The sequence below is a fragment of the Scyliorhinus torazame genome, chromosome 2 (genome assembly GCF_047496885.1).
Source record: "Scyliorhinus torazame isolate Kashiwa2021f chromosome 2, sScyTor2.1, whole genome shotgun sequence".
In the NCBI taxonomy this organism is placed as follows: domain Eukaryota; kingdom Metazoa; phylum Chordata; class Chondrichthyes; order Carcharhiniformes; family Scyliorhinidae; genus Scyliorhinus; species Scyliorhinus torazame.
Genome location: NC_092708.1, coordinates 164792985 through 164817824, shown reverse-complemented (window position 1 = coordinate 164817824; position 24840 = coordinate 164792985). Strand labels below are relative to the sequence as shown.

Here is a 24840-nt window from a genome sequence, read left to right as displayed (position 1 = left end):
CCTTGTAATACCCTACCTTCCTGTACCAATCTGAAAGCAGTAAGAAGTCTTGCAACACCAGGTTAAAATCCAACAAGTTTGTTTCGAATCACTAGCTTTCGAATCACTGCTCCTTCCTCAGGTGAATGAAGAGGTGGGTTCCAGAAACATATATATATATATATATATATATATAGACAAAGTCAAAGATGCAAGACTATTCTCTGAATGCGAGCATTTGCAGGTAATTAAGTCTTTACAGATCCAGAGTGGGGTAAAGACTTAATTACCTGCAAATGCTCGCATTCAGAGTATCATCAGGATTCAATTTTGTTGGCTTCGAAGCACATTGGGCTTGACCTTTAAAAATACTATCAATCAGCTGTTCTAAATTGAGTTAGCTTTGTTTGCATTGTCAACGTCCCAAATTGCGAGGAAACAGCTATTGGAAAGGAACACAAAATTAGGATGAAGTATGAGCATCACAGAAGTGTGTCACACAACATTAAGTACACTTCCTTAAGCGTGGATTCTTTTATCTATACCACAACACTGATAATTAACATAGGGATCAAACAAATGGAGTGGCAGGAAAATCATAGAACTATAAACACAAGCAAAATCATGTTTTATTTTCAAGTAAAACAAACAGTTGACTTTTCAGGTATGGATCATATAAATTTTAAATACAAAACTGGAACCAATAAAAGTTTTACATTAAAAACCTAGACATCTGTCACCAAATGTAAAGCTTGCTCCAAATAAACCTGTGCCTGACTCAAACTCCAGTGTACTGAATAATTTCTCACTCACTGCCATTATAAATCATTGCAGCAACCAATGAACCTCTTCATAGTGCATTGAATGTGACTTTCCATGCAAGTTGTGAGATTTTGTATGAAGCTCTGGAAGGGCTGAAAATGTCAGATTCTGAGCAATAACAAAACACCTGTCCTAATTATACAACTTTCTGGTTCAGGTACAGTCCCTAAACAGAGGGTCTTGATCCAAAATAGAATGTTTCCCAGTCCATGTTATCATTGACTACTGTCACTACACAAGAGTTATGCATTTTAATCAATAAAAATCAAATTTATGAGTAGAAACAGCTTTATGGTTGAAATCTGAATAGGCAACAGTAAATACTGGAGTGAATGGATTCCTTTTCAGCTATCAATCACATCTCATGCAGCACACTTAAATTTACACCTGAGCTGAGCAGCAGCGTGAAAACCGAACAAACTAAATACAAAAAAAAAGTTGGAAATTGCTGCTTCTGCTCTCGGTTTGACAGTAGGTAATACAAGTATTCTTTCCACATCTGAAAAAAAATGCCCAAATTTGTTTTACTCTATTTAATCTTATTGTATTTTTATCATCATAACAATAAAAGGTCCATTCCAAAATTTGTCTCTCACCAGAATATCTTTCTCCAAATGCGAAAACAGACAGACCACCTATTTCAAGATTACAGCCAAGCCCAAACTTGAACTGTAATGTACAACTACTACCCTAGCTTGAGAAGAAATACTATATTCACATCCTGTGTCACATTAGATGACATAGCCAAGATTAGCAACTGAAAATGGGAGTGTGGCAAGTAAAATTAAAGGGAAAAATATTTCTTTATCCCTTAAAATTGGCCAAACAATTAAACTTAAAACCTCATGCTCTATACATTGTTTGTCCAATTGGCCTTCTTTCTTTCTCACACACAAAAATGTAATCTAAAACATTGTATAAGTTATGGCAAAATGTTTCCACCAGACCAGGAACTGAAGAGCGGAGGGGCATGTGAAATTATAGTTTATCAATTTGCCTTTTTCTCTAATCTCCAGTACAGTAATGTACAGTTCGTTATTACTATTTGTTGGTCATTGCTGGCACCTTGATTGCTTGGATCAGCAGCACTCTCACTTTACCGGACAGTTCATTTATGTTGCCCATTTCAACTGCATGTTCCACAGTAAGGCTGCAATCTGCAGCTTAGACAGTTTTGCCCAGCCTCCACAAGGACTCCATAACTAAATTTTTAGCAACAAATGTTCAGGAGCAGAGACTTTATCTAGTGTCATTTTGTTAAATGTTTTAAGGTTGTCAACTTTAAAATATACTCAACTAGTGCTAAATAAGCAGTACACAAACCAATTAAAAGTAGCTTATTTTGGTAGATGGGATCTCCAGTGCATATTAAAGTACACCACCATGGTTGCATTTAAATTCTAAGATACAATTAATAGGTATTTTTAAAAAAAAGAATTATACTAATTTCTTCCCTCATACTTTTGAAGCTGTTTACTCCAGAGACCACGGTCATTCTATGGTATCTTGCTCAAGTGGCCATTATTCCTTAGCCTGGTGAGTACATGTGAGAGGTAAAGGAATCATAGCCAAACCCAGTTCTGGTGTGCACATACACACATGCCCACGTGAATTGATGGATAATGATCAGGTGCAAGAGGCTTGGCAAAAATCCCGTCCTTACTCCAGAGGTGCTCAATACAAATGATAGCACTGCAATCACCACCCAAACAGGAAATCAATTATGCACAGGCTAGAGATCAAAACTAGGATCTCCTTGATCGATGTTATGCACTGGAAAAGCCCACTGAATTCATTAGTGAAAGGACAAATTTTCCATTTTTACCTAAACAACTCTTGAAATCTTGATCTAAGGATAACATTCTTGAGAAATTAGGTTTTGCAACAACAGGATTCAAATGCTCAGTCCTACCAAACCATTTCATCAGTCCCGTCCCTCCCCTCCAAACCACTGACAACTTAACCATTCTCATCTTTTTTTCTATTATTTCCACATAAGTCCTCTAGATAGTCTGCCATTATGTTCACAGTACTGGAGGTGTGTTGGTTTTCTGAAGTACTTGGTTGTACATCTGAAGTGATCGTACGCATGTCTCTTTCATTCTTGGTAGGATCTGATGGTGTTAGAGCTGTTGCAGAAGGTGGTTTTCTTTTCAATTTGATCACTCGATTCACTATGACCTTCTTTTCCGGCAATTTGACTGCTGCAGTGCAACAGGACTCTGTGGCGCTTCCAGCATTCTGAGATCTAACAGGTTGAGATGTTTGGGCACGTGTTCCAGACGCAGACCCCGTGGTACTGGAAGATGCTGTCCTGTGGTTTACAAACACCCCAGTGCTTAGTCTCTTTATGGGTGTGGCTTTGAGATGAACCAAGGTGTTTGGCACCGTTTTTGAAGCATCACCGGGTGTTGACAGTTTGACCAATCCAGTGTTCTTCACTTTAATGCGGGTACTGGTGGATGGGCCAGAGAACTCTACAGGTTTCAGGTTCTTTTTGGGAGTTTCCATTTCTGCTTCATTGACATCGATATGTCTGGAAGATAAATAAAACCTAGATTTGTAGCAACTCTGATAGAATCCATAAAAAAGGAAGTTAATCCTTTGAGTACTGATATTCTTTTAGTTAATTTTAAATTAGATATTTGCTGATCTAATTGCTACAAATTGTAAACTGAGAACTTGTTGTGAATTTTACAAAACAGAACACTCCTCATTTAGATCATTTATGAAATAGGACAAAAGAGAATATCAGCAAAGTGACTATGATTTATTTCTTTGTCAGTCAATAAGGGGATCCCAAGAGCCGCAGTCTTAATTTTTTGAAATACAGCATCAGCTATCCATAGCAACTGTTCCAGGTTTTGTAAGCAGCCTTGAAAGTAGATTTTTGTTTAATTTGACTATTTATATGAAGTTTTCAAATCATATTCACTATTATAAGCTAACAAAGTCAAGATGCCATTTTGTATTAACATTGGGCCAAATAAGCCATTTAGTAATCCATAAAACTATACAACCTACAACATGTACTAATCAAGAATGACTGTATAGTTAGTAACCAGCCAGAAACAGAAGATAGAATAAGTACTCAGCCCCAATGTAAAATTGAGGAATAAGCAATTAATCAAGTAGTTATCAAGGCTGGATAATATACTATTTGAAGTTTCAAGTATTAATTTGTTGCAAACTAATACTTCTAAACATTCTGTTATGTGGGAACAGAGACACAGCTACTGTATTTGACTGTTTAGGGCAGGTGCAAGAGAATGAAAGGATACTTGTCCAAACTCAGATAAAAGACCATGAACTGACCCATTGTTCTGCTTCATGGAACAATGTGCATAAATGTATAAATCCAATAAAATTAACCCAGTAATAATAATAATCTTCATTGTCAGAAGTAGGCTTGCATTAACACTGCAATAAAGTTACTGTGAAAAGCCCCTAGTCGCCACATTCTGGCGCCTGTTCGGGTACACAGAGGGAGAATTCAGAATGCCCAAGTGACCTAACAGCAGGGGCTGCATTCTCCATGCTGGAAACTAACTGCTGACGCCGCCCTGAAAACGGTGGAGTTTCACGACGACGTGATTGGGTCCACAGCTGCAGCGATTCAACCGCTCCCAAGGGGCTAGCACGGGCGTATCGTGAAACTCCACACTCTTACAGGAATTGCGGTTGATTCGCCGGTTCAGTGATTGATGCCCCGCCGCGCCTACACATGAGTCATTCTCCCCCTCCAACACACAAGCGTCGCAGCCAACATGGCCGAAAGGAGGGCAGCGCTGCGATTCTGGGACACTGAACTCGAGACCCTCCTGGACTTCGTGGAGGAGAGGAGGCTGGTGCTGTACCCCCGGCCGGGGTGGAGGTCAGCAGGCACCATTGTTCGCCGTGCCTGGGCGGAGGTGGGAGCCGCTGTCAGCGCCTTCGGGGTGGTGGCCCGGATTGGAGACCAGGGCAGGAAGAAACTGCACGACCTGCTCAGGGTGGCCAGGGTGAGTACCCAGCGCTGTACCCCTGGCACCAAGCACCTTGCCCCCACACACGTGACCGGGAAGCCCCTCCCACTGCCCCCGGGGGACAGCCGGACTCCCAACCTGACCCACATGCCAGCACCCATCCCAGCCACAAGGGCCAGGTGCACTGGCCACTGATGCCATCAGATATCCAAACCCTGGGCTGCATGTGTCGGAACATCGAACAGTGTCGTTGTTTGTGTTTGCCCCCCCAGGACAAGGCCGCGCACAACCGCCGGGAGTGGGGGAAGACCGGAGGGGGAACCACCAGACCTGCATCCCCTCACTGTGCCCAAGCAGAGGGCACTAGACATTGTCAGTGGACCGGAGGAGTGGGAGGTCGCCGACGCGGAGATCGGTGGCGCGCCACGTAGTGAGACACCTGCCTGATTGCGGGTCCCCATGACAAATGTGTGCCCACCCCAACCCCCTTCACCCCAACCACCCTCACCACCTCAAGCTCACCATACAGGACCAGCGGGGATGGGCCCGGCCTATCCGGTGCCCCCCGTCCCCAGCCAGTGCCAGAGCCGGTGCCCCCCATACAGCCGAGCACCGATGGGGAGAGCAGCCGGAACACCAGCTCCCTGCCCGAGATCCAGGACACCACGGAGTTGGGGGTCAGAGGAGGACACAGACTTTCCGTCATACATGTCTCCAACATCCTCCACCATCTCAGAGACTATCACCCCGTTTGGGTAAATTAGTGAAGAGGCTCCTCGGACACTCACTGGTGTGCACCACAGTCGTTCCAGTACAGCAGGTGGAGGTAGGAACAGCCAAGGGGCCAGACGGTCGGTGGGCAGTCCAGCCCCAGGAACCAGCTGCCGCCCAGAAGGGTCCTGGGTTCCTGGATGATCGAATCCCACCCATAGTGCAGGTGCAGTCAGAGACCCAGGGACTAGAGGAGGAGATGACGGTCGGCTTCCATCACCTACAGGGGCAGGTGGAGGAGTCCATCCACGTGCAGGAGCAGGGAATGATGCCGATCCTGCGTGCTGCCCAGGCCAAAACCACACGGGTGGCGTCCGCGGTGGAGGCAATGGGGGTGACGGTGTCGGATATGGGTCAACGGTTGCAAGGCCTGGGGCATTCTGTGCAGGGGGGGGGTGGGGGGGCGGGGGGGCCGTGACCCAGGACAGGGCTGCCTTCTCACTGGCAACCATGTGCTGGAGCCAGCTGGACAATGCAGTGGCGTGCCTCAGTGTGGCCCAGTCACAGCAGGTCATGCCTGAGAGCATTGGCGGCCTTGCCCAGGTGCAGGCCCAGTCACAGCAGGCCATTGCGGAGAGCACCAGCGGCATTGCCCAGTTGCTGGCCGGCATCGCACAGAGGGAGGTGGCCCACTCACTGGCTGATGTGGCACAGACCCTCAGGGTGGTGGCACAGTTGCATAGTGATGTGCTGCAGTCCCAGACGGAGATGCCCCATTCCCTGTGCTCCATGACCGCTAACGTTCAGACCCTTGTTTGTACCAGAGCGGGTCTCCCGGACTGGCAGCCCCAGGTGGCAGGGGGGGCCTCGGGGGATAGCCCCACTTGCACCCCCGTCCCATGGAGAAGCCCGGGGGTCATCGGGCACCCCGAGTGAGGAGGAAGTCTGGGGCCCGTGCCGGTGACTCCTGCGGGGAATACCGCAGCACCTCGGACACCCCCCCCCCCCCCCCCCCCCCCCCGCCTCACCTCCTGTCCCTGGTGCATCTGGTGGCCTGCATGCAGAACAGGGCGGCACCACGCTACCCGAGACGCCCGATGAACAGCCGGGCCATCCAGGCCGGGCCGCCCCAGGAGATGTGCATCAACGGGTACCCTCGTCGCAGGGCAGGTGTCACAGCAGGCCGCCTCCACTACTGCTGTACCATCTGGGGAACCACAAAGGCTTGGCGGTAGGACCCATAAGGCAAGAAAGTTAGACACCAATTAAGTTGGCACGGGTGCAGGGCACAGCTTAGTTATTGGTGCTAGGGCACAGACTGTATATATTTGTCAACAATAAACACATATTCACACAGTTAAAACCAGCCTTGGTGCTCTGTCTGATGGGTGTGGGGCGGTCAGTGATGGCCACTGGGGGTGAGGGGTGGTGGACGACTGAGGCCCAGTGTGTGGACCGTGTAGCCCTCCCCCACTGCCCCCGCATCCCCCGACCGTCCCCATCACTCCGTTCCCAACTATTCGACAGGACCTTGTGATGGACTGGCCAGGTCGCATGCAGTGATCACCCATGTGGAAGGTGTCACCGTGGGTACGAGTCAGACATTGTCTAATGATGTTGAGCATGGAGCTCATCGCAGAACGGGTTGCCATCATCCTGCATCCCATGGACAAGGCCCACTGCCATTGTCAACCCAGTGCCCCTGGCTCGTAGAGCCGCAGGTAGATATAACGGAGGGGTGTGTGCATGTGGGTGGTTTGGTGGTGTGGGAGGCGAGGGTGTTTGGTGGTGTGGGAGGTGAGGGTGTTCAGTGGTGTGGGAGGTGAGGGTATTTGGTGGTGAAGGGGTGTGGCATTGTGGTATCCATGCCCCTGCCCAGCAACCCCCTCCGCCTAGTTGGTGAAGTGTGTGTTGATGAACGTGTCCCATGTGCGTTGGCCCTGGTGGTACCGTTGTGCGGCCTCCCATGTCTGGCCAGGCCCCATGTCCCCCTCATTCTCCTCGTCTGATGGGGCCAGCCCTTGCCACTCATCCTCCTCCGGCACATCGCCCCTCTGCTGGGCTATATTGTGTAGGATGCAGCAGACCACCACGATGTGGCCGACCTTCCTTGCCACATACTGGGGCGGCCCTCCAGAGCAGTCCAGGCACCTGAAGTGCATTTTCAGGACCCTGAAGCACCTTTCGACAACACCCTGGTCGCACAATGAGTATCATTGTAGCGGTGCTCCGCGTGGTCTGTGACCTCTGTATAGGCTTCATCGACCACGACTGCAACGGGTAACTCCTGTCGCCCAGCAACCACCCCTGCAGCAGGGGTGGGGGGGCACGGTAGCATAGTGGTTAGCACAGTTACTTCACAGCTCCAAGGTCCCAGGTTCGATTCCGGCTTGGGTCACTGTCTGTGCGGAGTCTGCACATCCTCCCCGCGTGTGCGTGGGTTTCCTCCGGGTGCTCCGGTTTCCTCCCACAGTCCAAAGATGTGCAGGTTAGGTGGACTGGCCATGTTAAATTTCCCTTAGTGTCCAAAAAGGTTAGATGGAGTTACTGGTTACAGGGATGGGTTGGAAGTGTGGGCTTAGGTGAGGTGCTCTTTCCAAGGGCCGGTGCAGACTCGATGGGCCGAATGGCCTCCTTCTGCACTGTAAATTCTGTGATACTGTCCCTCAAACATGTCGGGGATCACTGATTGTGCCAGCATTAAGGAGTCATGTACACTGCCCGGGTACCGGGCACAGACGTGCAGGGTCCACCTCTGTTGGTCACAGACCACCTGGAGTGGTGCCCCTTCCTGTTTGTGAATAGCGGCCTGTTATCACCTGTGCGCCGATGTCTGGGAGATGCCGGACAGGTCCCCACTCGCCAACTGGAAAGACCCCATCACATAAAGGTTCAGGGCGACCATCACCTTGACGGCCACCAGGAGCGGGTGTCCTCCCCCATTCCCATGCGGTGCCAGGTGTGCCACCATGTGGCAGATTTGTCTGACAGTCTCCCTGCTCATCCGCAGTCTCCTCCTGCATATCAGGTCCGGGAGTTTCTCAAATGACATGCGGTTGCGGTAGACGCGTAGCCTCATCCGGCACCTCCTTGGCACCACTACCTTCTTCTCAAATTTGTCCTGTTGGGCAGCTGGTACCAGCCGCTCTGCAGCCCACTCCTCTCCTGCAGCCTCCACACCCTCTCGGAGCCGCCCCCGCTCACGATGCCACAGGGCTGCATACAGGGCAGCCGCTGTCACCACGGCGGCCAACATCGCTGGTTGATGACCGAACATTATTATCTGCAGGGGGCGAGGGGAAAACATGTCATCATGGCGCATACAGTCGTGCAAAACCAGGTACCATGAGCTGCACACGGTGGTCCCGGTTGTCAGCGCGCACCCCAGCCACGCATGTCTCCACCCCCGCACCCCGGCCCCGTCTTCTGTCCCTGCTGCTAGTGCCATCGGTTGATGGCACTGCCCTCACTGGGGGTTGCTGTCGGTGTGGTTCTGGGTGGTTCCCTAGTGGGTGTCGTCAGTTGAGCGGAGTAGCCGGAGGAGAGCCCCCCCCCCCCCCCCCCCAACCCATAAGGCCGTTTTCTCTGCGGGTGGGATGTGTGGCAGCAATATGGCCGCCATAATGGCGCTCGGTGCATGGGCATTGCCACTCTCCTGTCGTGGGCTCCACGGCTGCTCAGACTGCCCCCCCCCCCCTTCCGCCCTCCACAGAAAGCACGGCCGATGTCCGATACGGGAGCCCGCAGTCCCCCCACGCCAACTCCTATCTCCTCTCGCAGCCGCCTCAGCCAGCACCACGATTGTCTACAGGACATTAGAAACACAGCATCAGGACATCGGCCCATCCGAGGCGCAGAATCAATGAGGCACCGGAGAATCGGTCGTCAGGGCAGATAATGAAATGCGTACTGTACTTCCGGGCGGGCGCCGCGATTTCATTAATTTCAGGAGTCCAGAAAATGCTGATTCAGTGCAAAACCGGCGTCAATCCTGATTTTGGCATCAGAGCCGATTCTCCGGCCGATCACGTTTCGCGATTTCGGCATGATATCACGCAGAATCCAGCCCCACATCTTTCGGGACTTGTGGGACGAAACCGGAGCCCACGGAGGAAACCCACGCAGACACGGGACAACGTGCAGACTCCGCACAGACAGTGACCCAAGCTGGGAATCGAACCTGGGACCCTGGCAACAACAATATCCAATTGGATAATAACAAGGAAGATTTGAGATGAGGTGATGTTAAGTCAAGGGTTAGAGTGGGTACTGAAAACTCTCTTGTTGCTAGTGGATTAGATTACAGCTGGTGCAGAATGTTCCTTGGGGCAGAATTTGAGAAAATCACCATCAGCGAGGAACATTTACATTTCCACCTGGTGCAATCACCCAAACTGGAGGTATAAAAGTCGGTCATGTAATGATAAGTATACCTGTTCCCTTTTTCCGTTACATGAACTTTGATATTATTTGTTATGTTATAGTCCTGTTTTGCCTTCCAGTCGGTCTCATTTGAACGAAAACGTTTTAGAGGGTCAATTTGGAACTGGTTAATTAAGAATCAGAATTTAAAACATATAAACTCCTTAAAACTGACATGTGTTAGAAAAGCAGATTTATTCGTTGGGTGCTCCAAGTGACTCTCCAGTGTCCAGGAATCCCAGTTTGTGAACTTATGCCCTATTATGTATAAAATGAGCCACAGAGGAATTTTAAAGAGCCACAACATACGATGAGATTAGGTACCTACCGCTTCTGAATTGGTGCCACCTTTTCTTGGCTGCCCTGCAGGGGTCGGCCTTCAAGAGTCCAACATTCTATCAATTCCTGAGGCACTCTCCAATAACTGACACCTGCAGATAAAGTAAGACACTGAATTTGCTTGCTACAGATGATATTGATACAAGATGAAAACCTATCACCAAGACACAAATCAATTATGCCCAAATGCAAGGAATAGGGTAAAAACTACTTTCACTGAGTATTTTGTTACTACAGGATTCAAAATTGAATTAAATATAAATATTAGTGTGTGTGCAAGTTATATCACTCTGCAGATTGATTCTTCTGACATGACTGCAAACTGTTCCTTGCAAGTGTCATCTGATTTTAATTTCACTATTTTTGTAAAGTTTGAAATATTATCAAGATAAGTAATCTTACACCGTGCTATACACTTATCTCTACCACTTTGATGCATGCTCGAGTGTTTAGGATAAATAGTTCAGCTCATTTCGAAAAATCACACTTTGTTTGAATTTTGAATTACAAACCATCTACAGAAAGGACTTTCTTTTTAAAGTGTGTTGTCGTCTGAAAGTGAGAGAAATACAATACCACAGCTGCATTCTGATAAGAGCTGGCTTGTTATCTACTTATGTGATCTATGCTTGTATTTGGCAAATGATTTGTAATGGACCGTATCTTTCTCATTTAAAACAGGACAGTTCTTCCAGTCAGCTGAAGTACGCTATGTCTCAACTCAGGCCTGTCATAGTGTCACAATGAGAAAAGCAAATTCTTTGTGTGACAGCTGGAATCAATCGTTCACTGCTTACAACTTGTTTTTCTCTGAAAACAGTAAACTCTATTACACATTACCATATTACAGTGGAAGTGTGACGAGTCAAACTTGGATGACATGAAATTCTGGTTATGTTGAAGTCGTCAACCATTCCCACCAGTAGAATAGTAAATACCGCATTAGTAATGCTGGATTAGTCAAATCTATCTAAACTTGGCTTATAAATTCATAAGATATAGAAGGAGAATTAGGCCGTTTGGCCCAACGCTTCTGCTCCGCCATTCGATCATGGCTGATCTCACCCTGGCCTTAACTCCACCGTCCTGCCTGTTCTCCATAACCCTTCAGCCCACTACCAATTAAAAATATGTCTAACTCCTCCTTAAATTTACTCACTGTCCCAGCATCCACCGCACTCTGGGGTAACGAATTCCACAGATTCACAACCCTTTGGGAGAAGTAGTTTCTCCTCAACTCTGTTTTAAATTTGCTACCTCTTATCCTAAGTTTTTATTATCTGCTGTGCCTGCATGCTAGTTTTCTGTGACTCATGAACGAGGACCCCCCAATGCCTCTGTAACGGAGCACCCCAAAGTCTCCCCCCATTTAGATAAGTTGCAGTCCGGTTTTTCTGACCAAAATGCATGACCTCACACTTATCCACGTTAAACTCCACTTGCCACATTTTGGCCCACTCTCCTAACCTATCTAGATCCATTTGTAAGGTTCTTATTTCCTCAATGCAACTGACTATCCCGCCTATTTTAGTGTCACCTGCAAATTTGGGTATAGAACCCTCGATCCAAGTCATTAATATAGAATGTAAATAGTTGGGGCCCAAGGATCAGGCCCAGTGGCACCCCACTAATTACACTGTGCCATCCAAAGAAAGACCAATTTATCCCAACTCTCTGTCTTCTATCTGTCAGCCAGTCTTCTATCCAAACTAATAAGTTACCCCTAATCCCATGTGATCTAACCTTGTGAATTAACCTTCTGTGCGGCACCTTATCAAACGCCTTTCATAAGTCCAGATATACTACATCTACAGGATTCCCATTATCCAATTTGCTTACTGCATCTTCGAAGAACTCGAGCAAATTAGTCAAACATGATTTGTCTTTAATAAAACCATGCCGACTCTGATGGATAGCGTTTTGACTTTCCAAATGTCCTGATATTACTTCCTTGATAATTGATTCTAGCAATTTCCCAACAGCTGTTAAACCAACTGGTCTGTAATTTCCCACATTTTACCTCCCACCCTTTTTTTTTCCAATCCACTGGAACCTTTCCCGTGTCCGCTGACACTTTCCTTCAACACCCTAGGATGTAGGCCATCAGGCCTGGGGGACTTGGCTGCCCTCAATCTTAATAGTTTATTGAGTACCGTTTCCCTATTGATGTTGATTGTTCTACATTCCTCCCTTTCTATTACCTCTGAATTGTCTGTTCCTATAGGAATGGTACTAGCATCTCCACAATGAGGCAAAGTATTGATTTTGCATCTTTCCCATTTCTGTGTTCCCCACTATTAACTCTCTGGTTTCATCTTCCAAGGGACCAACATTCACTTCAGTGACTTTTTTCCCCTTTTATGTACTTATAGAAGCTTTTGTTATCCTTTTTGAAATTTTACACTAGTTTTCTTTCGTATTTTACCTTAGCTCTTTTTATTACTTTTTTTGTGTCACTTTGCTTATGTTTGAAAGTTTCCCAACCTTTCAGCCTGCCCCTGGCCTTTGCAATATGATATACCTTAGTTTTTGTCTTTATATTGTCCTTGACTTCCTTGTTTAGCCAGGGATGTTTTTACCCCTCTTACCATCTTTCTTCCTCACTGGGATATATTTTAGTTGTGAGGAACTGAAATGAAATGAAAATGAAAATCGCTTATTGTCACAAGTAGGCTTCAAATGAAGTTACTGTGAAAAGCCCCTAGTCGCCACATTCCGGCGCCTGTTCGGGGAGGCTGGTACGGGAATTGAACCGTGCTGCTGGCCTGCCTTGGTCTGCTTTAAAAGCCAGCTCTTTAGCCCTGTGCTAAACCAGCCCTGATACAAGAATTGAGTATCTCCTTAAACAACTGCCACTGCTCATCAGCTGTCCTACCTTTTAGCCTTCCTGCCCAGTCTATACGGGTCAAATCTGCCCTCATGCCTATGTAATTTCCTTTGTTTAATTCCAGAACTCAGGTGTGAGACTCTACTTTCTCGCCCCCAAACTGAATTTTGAATTCAACCATTCTTTGGTCACTACTCCCTAGTGGATCCTTAGCTATGAGGTCATTAATTAATCCCTCCTCATTACACAATACCAAATTCGGAGTAGCCTGCTCCCTGGTTGGTTCACCAACATACTGTTCCAAGAAACAATTTCTGATAGATTCAATGAACTCTACCTCCAGGCTACCCTTGCCAATTTGTTTCTTCCACTCTATGCACATATTAAAATCACCCATGATTATTGCTGTACCTTTCTTACACGTCCCCAGTATTTCCTGGTTTATACTGTGTCCCACTGCAGAACTATTGTTTGGGGACCTAAAGATTACTCCTACTCAATACTTTTCCCCTTTGCTATTTCTCCTTTCTACCCAGACCGATTCCACATCTTGATCAGCAGTGCTTATGTCATTCTCATTACAGCACTGATCCCCTTCCTCACCAGCAGGGCTACACCACCTCCTTTTCCTTTCAGTCTATCTTTCTGAAATACTGCGTACCCTTAGATATTCAACTCCCAGACCTGGTCTCCCTGTAACCATGTGTCAGTAATCGCCACCAAATCATACTTTGCGCTGTTAACTCATTACATTTGTTCCAAATGTTTCATACATTTAGATACAAAGCTTTTAAATTTGTTCCACTGTTAAATTTCCTTACTCTTCTATAATTCCTTGGTGCATAAAGACATTCAGCAATTCAATCCCTCACCTTTATTTTCTGGTGACCATCTGCCACATCATTAACCTGTACCCTTACCTCCTCCTTTAATTTGGGGTTTCTAATTTCCCCAACAACTGAACCCCCCTCCCCCCCCCATTCATTTAAAGCCCGATCTACAGCCCTAGTTACGCAATTTGCTAGGACTCTGATCCCAGGTGATTCAGGTGAAGACCACCCCATCGGAAGAGCTCCCTCCTTCCCCAGTACTGGTGCTAATGTCAATTAATTTAAACCCATTTCTCCCATACCAATCTTTGAGGCTCGCATTTACCTCCTTAATCTAATTGACCGTGTTCCAATTAGCAGTTCTGCTTTCCTGATCGTAGCGTCGGCGTGGGTCGAACAGGACAGATTGTTGGTGATGTGCACACCTAGGAATTTGAAGCTGTAAACCATCTCTACCTCAGTACCATTGATGCAGGCAGGCACGCATATGAAACTTCGCTTCCTGAAGTCAACGACCAGCTCCTTAGTTTTGCTGACGTTGAGGGAGAGACTGTTGTCATTACACCATGTCATTAGGTTCTCTGTCTCCCTCCTGTACTCTGACTCATCGTTGTTCGAGATCCAACCCACTACAAACATCAGCAAACATGTAGATGGAGGTGGAGCCACATTTTGCCACACAGTTGTGTATAGGGAGTGTGGTAGGGGGCTAAGTACGCAGCCTTGCGGGGCTCCGGTATTGAGGACTATCGTGGAGGAGGTGTTGTTGTTTATTTTTACTGATTGAGGTCTATGTGTCAGGAAGTCGAGGATTCAATTGCAGAGGGAGGAGCCAAGTCCTAGGTTTTAGAGTTTTATTATGAGCTTGGCTGGTTGACGGCAGAGCTGTAGTCAATGAATAGGAGTCCTTGGTGTTGAGATGCTCCAGTGATGAGTGTAAAGCCAGGGAGATAGCGTCTGCTGTGGACCGATTTTGGCGGTATGCGAATTGCAGTGGATCAAGGTATACAGAGAGTATGGAGTTGATGTGTCTCACGGCCAACATCTAGAAGCACTTCCTAATGATAGATGTCAAGGTAGTCATGGATGCACGTTGCCTGGTTCTTCTTTGGCACCTGTATGATGGTGGTCTTCTTGAAGCAGGTGGGAACTTCGGAGTTTAGGAGGGAGAGGTTGAAGATGTCCGCAAACACACTCACTATTTGGTCTGAGCAGGATCTGAGTGCAGGAACTCAGTCAGGACTCGTTGCTTACCGAGAGTTCACTTTCATGAAGGCCGATTTGACTTCGGAAGCGGTGACGGTAGAATGGGTGTGCCCAAGGCTGCTGGAGCAGTTTACAACAGCTAGTTGGTTTCCTGCTCGAAACGAGCATAGAATGCACTGAATTCATCCGGGAGGGGTGCGCTGTTGCCAGAGATTCTACTCGGCATCGTTTAGTAGCCTGTAATGTTGTTTAAGCCTTGCCACTATCGATGAGAGTCCATGTCATTAGTCTGTGACTCTAGCTTAGTCTGGTATTGTCTCTTGGCATCCCTGATGGCTTTGTGGAGGTCAAACCTAGATTTCCTATATAGGCCAGGGTCGCCTGCCTTGAATGCCTCAGACCTGACCTTCAGTAGGGAGTGAATCTCCATGTAAATCATGGTTTCCCGTTGGGGAACACACGTACTACCTTCTTTGGCACGTAATCTTCCACACACATGCTGCTGAAGTCTGTGATGGTGGTGGCATTCTCGTTTAGGTTGGCCGCTGAGTTCTTGCCACTGACTCCAAGCCGTCGCTTCGGAGTTCTTCTGTTGCCTCGGACCAGCACTGCACGACCTTCTTATCGGATTCTCAGGCTTCAATTTCTGCTTGTATGCCGGGCCGGGAGAAGTCCAATTTTCCGAAGTGCGGTCGGGGGATGGATCAGTAGGCACCCTTGATGTTTGTGTAGCAGTGGTCAAGGATGTTGGCGCTCCTGGTGAGACAGGAGATGTGTTGGTAGATTTTGGCAGTACTCTTGAGATTGGCCTAGTTGAAGTCCCCAGCCACGATGAACAAGGCCTCCAGATATTCTGTTTCATTGTTATTTATAGCAGTGCATAATTAATTCATCAAGCGTCTTCTTCACTTCGTCTGGGGTGGGATGTAGACCGTTGTGATGATGGCAGAAGTGAACTCCCGCGGAAGGTAGTACGGGTAGCACTTAACATGTTCCAGGTCCGGGGAGCAGTAGTTTGCCAGGGTTGCCACGTGTGAGGACCAGCAGTTGATGAGGAGGCAAACCCGTCCACCCTTCGCTTTGCCAATGAGGTAATGTGGTCCATGTGGTGGTTTGAGAAGCCGTCAGGTTGTATGGCACAGTCCGGTGAGGCAGGGGTGAGCCATGTCTCCGTGAAAACGAGCACACCGCAATCTCTTACTTCCTTCTAAGAGGCAAGTGTAGCGCTAAGCTCATCCGCTAGTTTTCGATCGCTTGAATTTTTGCCAGGAGCATGCTCGGGAAACCGCGTTGCTCTAGTCTCACCTGCAGACCTCCACGTTTCCCTCGCTCCCTTGGTCGGCTGCTGCTTCTGGATGGTCCCGAGATCTGATGGGAGAAGTCTGACCTTGTGGAAAGCAAGGGTTGCATCTGGCGGGGTCCCGGCGATGGTTGCAATTTTAGAGTTGCCGGGGAGGGGGGGGCATGTTCGCAATCCGGTCAGACTCCGCAAGTACAGATCTATCTTTTGCCGCGTTCGGACCCTCGCATGGTGTCTCTGCAGTTTTGGGGATCTCTAGTCCGGGTTTGGGTCTCTAGCAGGGTCTTCCTGGGTCAGGTTGGGCCGGGTAATATATTCAGTTCCAGTGTTGGTGCTCTGGTCAGGCCATCCTGGAATTGGGCCTTGGAATATTACCTTTATGGTTCTGTTTTGTTAATTTAGCTCCTAGCTGTTCATACTCCCTTAGCAGAACCTCTGACTTGTTCTACCTATGTCGTTGGTACCTAAGTGGACCACAACAACTTGATCTTTACCCTCCCACTCCAAGTTCCTCTGTCACCCAGATGAGATATCCTGAACCCGAGCACCAAGTAGGCAACACAACCTTCAGGATTTGCGGACCTAGACACTGAGAACAATGTCAATGTTTCACTCTAAACCGACTAAGCTGACCTACCAGAGTGCAGGTACATCACAGAAGAGCGCAAAATCATGGAGTGCTGGGATAGCCATCATTTGGCATCAAGATCTCCCTGTGAAAGAACACATTATACCTACGAATATGGCTAAACAGGGAGAAAGTTAAAAGTGTTGTCGATCGAAGCGAAGATGAAGTTGACTCAGTAAGTGGAAATTCATGGTGGGAAGTGGAAAGTGCAAAGAAGTGGGAGATTCCTTTCCAGCATGGAAGAGGAAGAGATGGCTGCCTATTCCAGAAGCTCTGCTAGCATGGTCCAAGGCAGTCTGTGCAGAGACCATTCCCATTTCCAGTCCAATCCTTTAGGAAAGGGAAGTTGCTCTGGCAAAGAAGGTTGACCATTGATATTCAGCTGCAGCAACGGATGGCTGAACCCATTTAAGACAAGGCAAGGTCTCTTGTGTGGTAAACATTGAGGGTGCAGCGGTTACAGCCGCAACAAGATGACTGGCTCCAAAATAGTCTGTCCCACGACTTAAATGAGTATGCACCACGACTCATTTTTAACACTGATGAAACAAAACTGTTTTACTGTCTTTTCCAGAGCACTCTGATGTTCAACGGTGAAACATGTAATGGTGGAAAGCGGAACAAGGAACATATCCCTGCTATGGTCTGCGCCAACATGGATGGCACCAAAACACTTCTGCTTCTTGTGATAGGAAAGTCCAAGAAGCCGCATTGCTTCGCAAATATCAAGACATTGCTCAGACAATACAAGGCTAACCAAACCACCTGGTTGACCTCCAGCTTTCTTGAGGCATGGATCAGGAAAGTGGACAAAATGTATCCACAAAAGAAAAAGATTATCAAGATTACCCACGCCCCCTGACATCACTGGCCTCGAGCGTCAAGTTGATGTTCTTAACTCCTAACACCACAGCCTAGCTCCAAACAATGATCAGGAGTGATTAGGTACCGAAAAACCCACTACCGACGCCAACTGATCTCTCAGGTTATCAACACCATCAATAACAAGAACAATCCAACAGTTCTGAAGGCCATGTTCATGAAGAAAAAGGGAGGATGGTGACAAAAGCCACGATTGATAACTACTCCCACCATGCTCAGTGTAAACAGGTTATGGCAGTACAAGACACTGAAAGTGAGGAGCAGGATGAGGCCTACAAACCTGATGGCGAGACAGTTTTGCTCACCTGCAAGCGGCTGGAATGGAAACTCTAGCAGAGACAACGATGGAAACTTGAGCAGAAGTGGACAATGTTGCACACTGCATGATGGAACTGGCAGATGATGCCAATGTCGATGCAATACATTCCTCAACCTAGAAGCCCAAGAAGGTTGATTCCATGAAGAGGCCGATAAATGCCCACCCGCTCACCCGTCTATTTCCCTCGCTGACACCACAAAGGTCTCAGAGATGCTCCGGGATTTTGCACTGCAGCATAAAAATATCGTAGACATGTTTGACTGCATTGACGACATGGCGGACTGTGTCATCCACATCTGAAGACAGCACTCACGAAGCAGAGAAAAGTAACCGGAATTTTCCAGATCTAACCCCCGACATTTTTCAATGGAAAGCTCCGGCCTTTTGCATTATTATGAGCAAATTGAATAAAGACTTTTTCACACATTCACTGCTTAACTGTATTTTCATTTAGCATCTGAATCTGTTGTTTTTGACATGGACACATCTGTAGGCATATCAGGTTATGCTACCATGAAGCTCCACCTAACACAGATTTGGATGCAGATCCTGTGGGATTCAACTTGACGAGATTTTACTTTATAATGTGCTTTTGATTGAACCAAGTGCTTTTACACAAATGTATCTACTTTTGAAGTTTAAAGAAGGCATGAATTTCTGTTGCAGAACAATTGGTTATTCTTCACAAAATAGGCTCTCAGTTACAATGCCTGATGCTCAATCAACCCAGACATTTAAAACGGGATGAATAAAGGGTTAGAAGTGAGACTGCAGGAAGGAAAGGAAATTCAGATAGTTACAATTGAATATCGAGGAATAAAAGCTGATGGAAAATGCAAGAAATGCAACAGATGCAAGGTCAGATAGATTTCCTGCACTTGCTTGACTCACGTGGGAGGAGAGGGATAGAAGATAGTTCATGTAACGCTTGAAAATCTTCAAATTAATTTGTAAAATCCACTCAAGAGCAGTTTGTGCAAACAAGGTCTTTAGAAATGAGGCTCAGAAAGCTAAATGGGCTTTATTCATTTTTCTAACTAACCCAAAGGTAAATTGTGTTTGATTAATTTATTAAGAGTTTTCGAGAAAGTCTCAACCAGAGTGGATCGAGGGGAACCCAGTAGATGTGTTGTATTTGGACTTCCAGAAGGCGTTCGACAAGGTACCTCACAGAAGGTTACGTCATAAGATAAGAATCCATGGTGTTGGAGGTAATATATTGGCTGATGGGCAGGAAACAACAGGTGGGGATGAGGAGTTCTTTTTCAGGTTGGAGGCCTGAACCAGTGGGGTGCCACAGGGATCAGTGCTGGGACCACAACTGTTTACAATTTACAATAATGAATTGGAGGAAGGAAGCAAATGTATGGCAGCCAAATTTGAAGACAACACAAACATAGATGGAAAGGTAAGTTGCAAGAGCGATTCAGACATAGAATTTCATACAATTTACCGTGCAGAAGGAGGCCACTCGACCCATCAAGTCTGCACCGACTCCTGGTGCACCCTAACATGAACGAGCACCCTACCCAAGCCCATACCTCCACCCTATCCCCACAACCCAGTAACCCCACTCAACACTAAGGGCAATTTTGGACACTAAGGACAATTTAGCATGGCCAATCCACCTAACCTGCACATCTTTGGACTGTGGGAGGAAACCGGAGCACCTGGAAGAAACCCACGCACACACGGGGAGAACGTGTAGACTCCGCACAGGCAGTGACCCAAGCTGGGAATCGAACCTGGGACTCTGGAGCTGTGAAGCAATTATGCTAATCACTATGCTACCGTGCTGCCCATGGAATGAGACATCTTGGAATGAGATATTGACAGGTTAAGTAAGTGAGCAAAAAGTTGGCAAATGAAGTATAATGTGGGAAAATGTGAAGTTGTTTGTTTTGGAAGGGAGAACAAAAGAACAGAGTATTATTTAAATGGAGCAAACTGCAGAAAGCTGCAACACAAAGGTATTTGGGGTACTTGTGCACGAAACACAGAAAGTTAGCACAGAGGTGCAGCAGGTAATCAGGAAGGCAAATGGAATGTTGGTCTTTATTTCTAGGGGGCTGGAATATAAGAATAGGGAGGTTTTGTTGCAACTGTACAAGATACTGGTACAGTCACATCTGGAATACTGTGAGCAGTTTTGGTCCCCTTATTCAAGGAAAGATATGATTTCATTGGAGGAAGTTCACAGAAGGTTCACTAGGATGATTCCCGGTATGGAGAGATTGTCTCGAGTAAAGGTTACACAGGTTGGGACTCTACTCATTGGAATTTAGAAGAATAAGAAATGATCTCATTGAAACATATAGGATCTTAAGCGGTTTGACATGGTAAATGTGGAGAGGATGTTTCATAGAATCTGTAGTGCAGGAGATTCGATCCATCAAGTCTGCACCGGCCCTTGGAAAGAACACCCGCATACCTCCACCCTACCCTATAACCGAACCTAACCTTTTGGACACTAAGGGGCAATTTAGCATGGCCAATCCATCTATTGTATTCTCCTCATGAGAGAGTCGAGGGCCAGAGGACATAGTCTCAGAATGAAGGAGTGCCAATTAAGACTGAGATGAGGAGGAATTTCTTCTGGCTATTAACAATGGTGAATGTACTTTGCAGTCTTTATTACTATATTCTTGATAGTTTATTTGGAACAGTTCCGTTCAATTGTTCTACAGAATAGATTGGAACTGGATCTTCAACAAAAGATGTGCTTTTAACATTTAAAATCTTGCCCTGTATTATGATGTGAAAGGCATGGAACTGGAATAAAGATCAGAAAACTGATCAAATCAATAATTCCATATGCATCACGACTTGTGATATGTTTATGAAGCTCCTACACTTGATTGTAAAGCTTTCACTGTCACATGGTGTACTGGACTTTGTCTAGTAGCTGATGGCTGAGAGCACCTTCCCTTTGGACTTTCTAAGTGAACTAGCTCACAAGGAGCTATTTTCATTTATCGTATTTCCTGAATTAACTATCTAAAGGATAAAAAAAGTTTTTTTTTTTTTACTCCTCAACTTTTTAAACAGCAGGATCTATAACCTTGGATTCACCAATTCAGAGCGATCTAACTTCTGAATAACTTACCCAAGTCCAGTGACAGTACTATATTATAATAAGAATCCAATATAGGAGAAAAGATTAAAATAAATGTTTTTCTCCTGATGCACTGACTGGGAATGTCGGTGATAACTGAAAACATGGCCCAACGTATATCTGAGCTTTGCAGCTCACCTCCAAAGTCTTAAATGTTTTTATGTTGACATGAAGCATAAGTACCTCTTCCCTCCCAAGAGTCAAAGGCATCCATCATTTTCTTCAGCTCACCAGCTGAGTAGTAGCTCCATATGTATTGAAGATTGTTCCCAGCTTCCCTGCAAAGGAGGAAAGAAACAAAGAAATATGAAGCAAGATTAATGCAAGAACACAATTAGATATTCAATGTGTAACTCACAACAGTTTAAAAGTTGTAACCATTTTTGAAGATTGTAGTTTATATTTTCCTTGATATTTCTATTGCCTTACAAGTATATAGATTGGTATAAAAGTTGTCAAGAAGGCAGATGTTGAGATGAACGAGAGTGCAGTTTAAAAAGAACATTGATTTCTCTCACAAACTGAGGCTATAATGTCTGGGACAGTTTGATAAGTTTGGGGAGGAAATAAAGTATAACGAATGGTGCAGGACATAAATAGAATGAAAAATCTGAATCTTGCGCATACAAATTTTCTCATGCTTCAGTGCTGAATTCCGAAGGTCCATCAAAATTAAACTGACTCAAAGTGGGCCAATTAAAATAAAAGTTCATAAGCTACAAGCTCACAAGGAGCTATTTTCATTTATCGTATTTCCTGTATTAACTATCTAAAGGATAAAAAAGTTTTTTTTACTCCTCAACTTTTTAAACAGCAGGATCTATAACCTTGGATTCACCAATTCAGAGCGATCTGACTTCTGAGGAACTTAGGAAGCTTTTTAAGAATTTTGTACAAAGTATTCAAAAATGAATCCTCTCAAGACTTAACTCTCACTTTTCTTATTGTAGTAACTTGGCTCCATGGGTTAGGTACAAACAACAAATGTTTATTTATACAACATGCTAGTTACATAGTACAGCCTCAAGGTTACCATTTGCCTCCTGGATCAAACGGAGCAAAAGCCCACGCTCTGCTCGGCAATTCCACACGTTAGGTAGATTGGACAAATGGATCACATGACTCTTCAGAAGATCGCCCCTTAAAGAGGCCAGCTACTACATCCCTCCCCGTCTAAGTTCTTTAATATACAGAATGGTAGTTAACCTATACAGTCCCCCATAATTCCTCGTAGAGTGGCAAACTCCATCATCGAGTGCTTCTGTCGGGGTACTTTCTGTAGAAACTGTTACACACGGCCTTTCTTCTGGAACTGAGGTGTCAACCTCCTCTGTTTCAGTCGGAACAATACTCTTGCCTGTCACAGGCTGATTGGAAATTTCACTTCTTGGGTCGCCACAACACCTGCGGGTGGCAACAACGAATCAGGCTGTAACACTCTGGGACAACTCACGACCACTCAGATGGTCCATATGTTTCCTCACTTCATAAGGTAACAGTCCTGTCTTGGCCACAACAATTCCTGGAACCCAGCTTGGACCACTCCTGAAATTTCTCACATAAACGATCTATTTCAAACGTTCTTGCATCTTTAGTTGAGTCATGGTTCCTTTGCATCCGTGGAATGACCAGGTCAACCATGGGTGTGAGTCCATATAGATTATGTTGGACCATTTTGGTTTCATTGTCTTGCTTCTACCCTCCCTGCTAAATTTGAAAATACCAGGCTTAGTCTGGTCCTTATGTTGGCCCATCCATGGTTCTGCCAGAGATACACACGTGGTCGAATGCGGGGTGATCCTGTACACTACCAGGAACTGAGCTATTTTTGTTTCCAAAAATGTAGCTGGTTGTTTCTTTAAGTCGGCCTTGAAAGTTTGGACTGCCCGCTCAGCCAGCCCATTGGATGAGGGAAGATACGATGCAGTTCTGACATGCTTTCTCCCATTGGAAGACATGAACCTTTGAAATTCGGCACTTGTAAAAGCCATTCCGTTATCTGATATGAGTAGTTCAGGTAAACCATGGAGCGCAAAAGATTGGCGAAGCTTCCCGACTGTGACACGTACGATTGTGGAATTCACCTCAAATACTTCCAGCCACTTGGAGTGGGTGTCTACCAACAGTAGAAACAACTCGATAAAAAATGATCCTACATAATCTATGTAGGACTCACACCCATGGCTGACCTGGTCATGGCAATGGGCTGTGGCAGGTAACTGCTACTGATCACAGTGCTTCACTAATAGCTCGGATATTGGCATCGATGCCTGGCCACTAAACATAGCTTTTGGTGGGCATCTTCATTTTAGACATGTTCGGATGGGCACTATGCAACTCTGCAGGGAGAAATTCCACCCCCTGCACTGGGACAATTATTCTTGCTCCCCATAGGATGATGCAGTCAGCTAAGCTCATCTTTCCAAATGTGGTATGGCTTCACGTCTTCAGAAATCCTCTCATCCTGCTAATCTACTGATATTTTGTGTCTTATGTTTGATAACAGTGAGTCTCTGCTCGGACTCGACTTTCTGCAACAAAGCAAAGGGCACAAGTTTAACCCTGAAAAAAGTTGGGGTGGCTTCTGGGTCTACGAGAAGTTTTGCATTTACGCAGTTGATTTCCGAGTTCATTCTGAAAAACATCCTGATACTTGCAGATTACTTCATTCTAAATATTTCCGACCAATTGAGTTTCATTTCTTGGAGCCAGTCACAGCCCATTAGACTAGGTCCTTAGCCAGATGCCACGGTTCATGGAAATTGGATAGTTTACTGTGCATAGCTCACAGGTTTTTCTATCACCCCAAACATCTTAATGGTGCCCCCCATGAAGGTAGCCTGTCTGGTTGATGTGTTCTGCAACCTCAGGGGCTGAACCTCTTCTTGAAGCTATCTTTAGTCTGCTCCCATTCTATGGTAGCAGCCGCTCCGTGTCAACTTCCATTCTTAATGGTCTGCTATTGACCAATAACACTATTGTAACAAGGGCTATGTTTTCACGTTATTCATCTGCAGAATGTTCTGATCACTCGTAGAAAAATCTTCAACACTATGTGCTGATGCAGAACTGCTCACTCTATTGCTCCTCGGCAGACTCTGCTTAAATCTTGCATCTGTGCCTCAAATGGCCCTTCCAGTTGCATGCGAAGCATTCTGCTTCCTTGCATCTGCAAATCTCTGGGAGGGATTTCCCCCACACCTATAACATCTGTATCTATCCCATGCTGTCGATTCATTTTCCTCAATCTTCTAATTATACCAACTTCTGTATTTGCTTCTCGATTTAAAATGGAGTCTTTGCTTTGGAAACCATTGCTGTCTGCAGCTTCCCACCCTAACTGGTAGATCATGTCATTATGTCCGTTCTGAAGTTCCTGGGCATCCTTTGCAGCGCTCTCCATTGCTAACGTTATTTACATCGCTTTTTTAAAATCACAGTTTCTACCAGCAACTTCCTCTGTATGGCCTCATTATTGACTCCACAAGCTAAGTG

The 24840-nt window shown here is 46.0% G+C and overlaps 1 protein-coding gene across 3 annotated transcripts in view; it reads right to left on the bottom strand.

The window, feature by feature from the left end:
- Positions 1-590: 590 nt before the first annotated feature.
- The window catches only part of LOC140393121 (BTB/POZ domain-containing protein KCTD18-like), a 46924-nt gene continuing 22674 nt past the window's right edge, over positions 591-24840 (bottom strand). For all 3 annotated transcript variants that reach the window (XM_072479185.1, XM_072479177.1, XM_072479195.1), the window contains exons 5-7: positions 21529-21623; positions 10228-10330; positions 591-3337 (exon numbers count right to left, since the gene is read on the bottom strand). In XM_072479185.1, coding sequence (XP_072335286.1) covers positions 2761-3337; positions 10228-10330; positions 21529-21623 — 775 coding nt within the window. In that variant the 3' untranslated portion in view covers positions 591-2760. The remainder of the gene's footprint in view (positions 3338-10227; positions 10331-21528; positions 21624-24840) is intronic.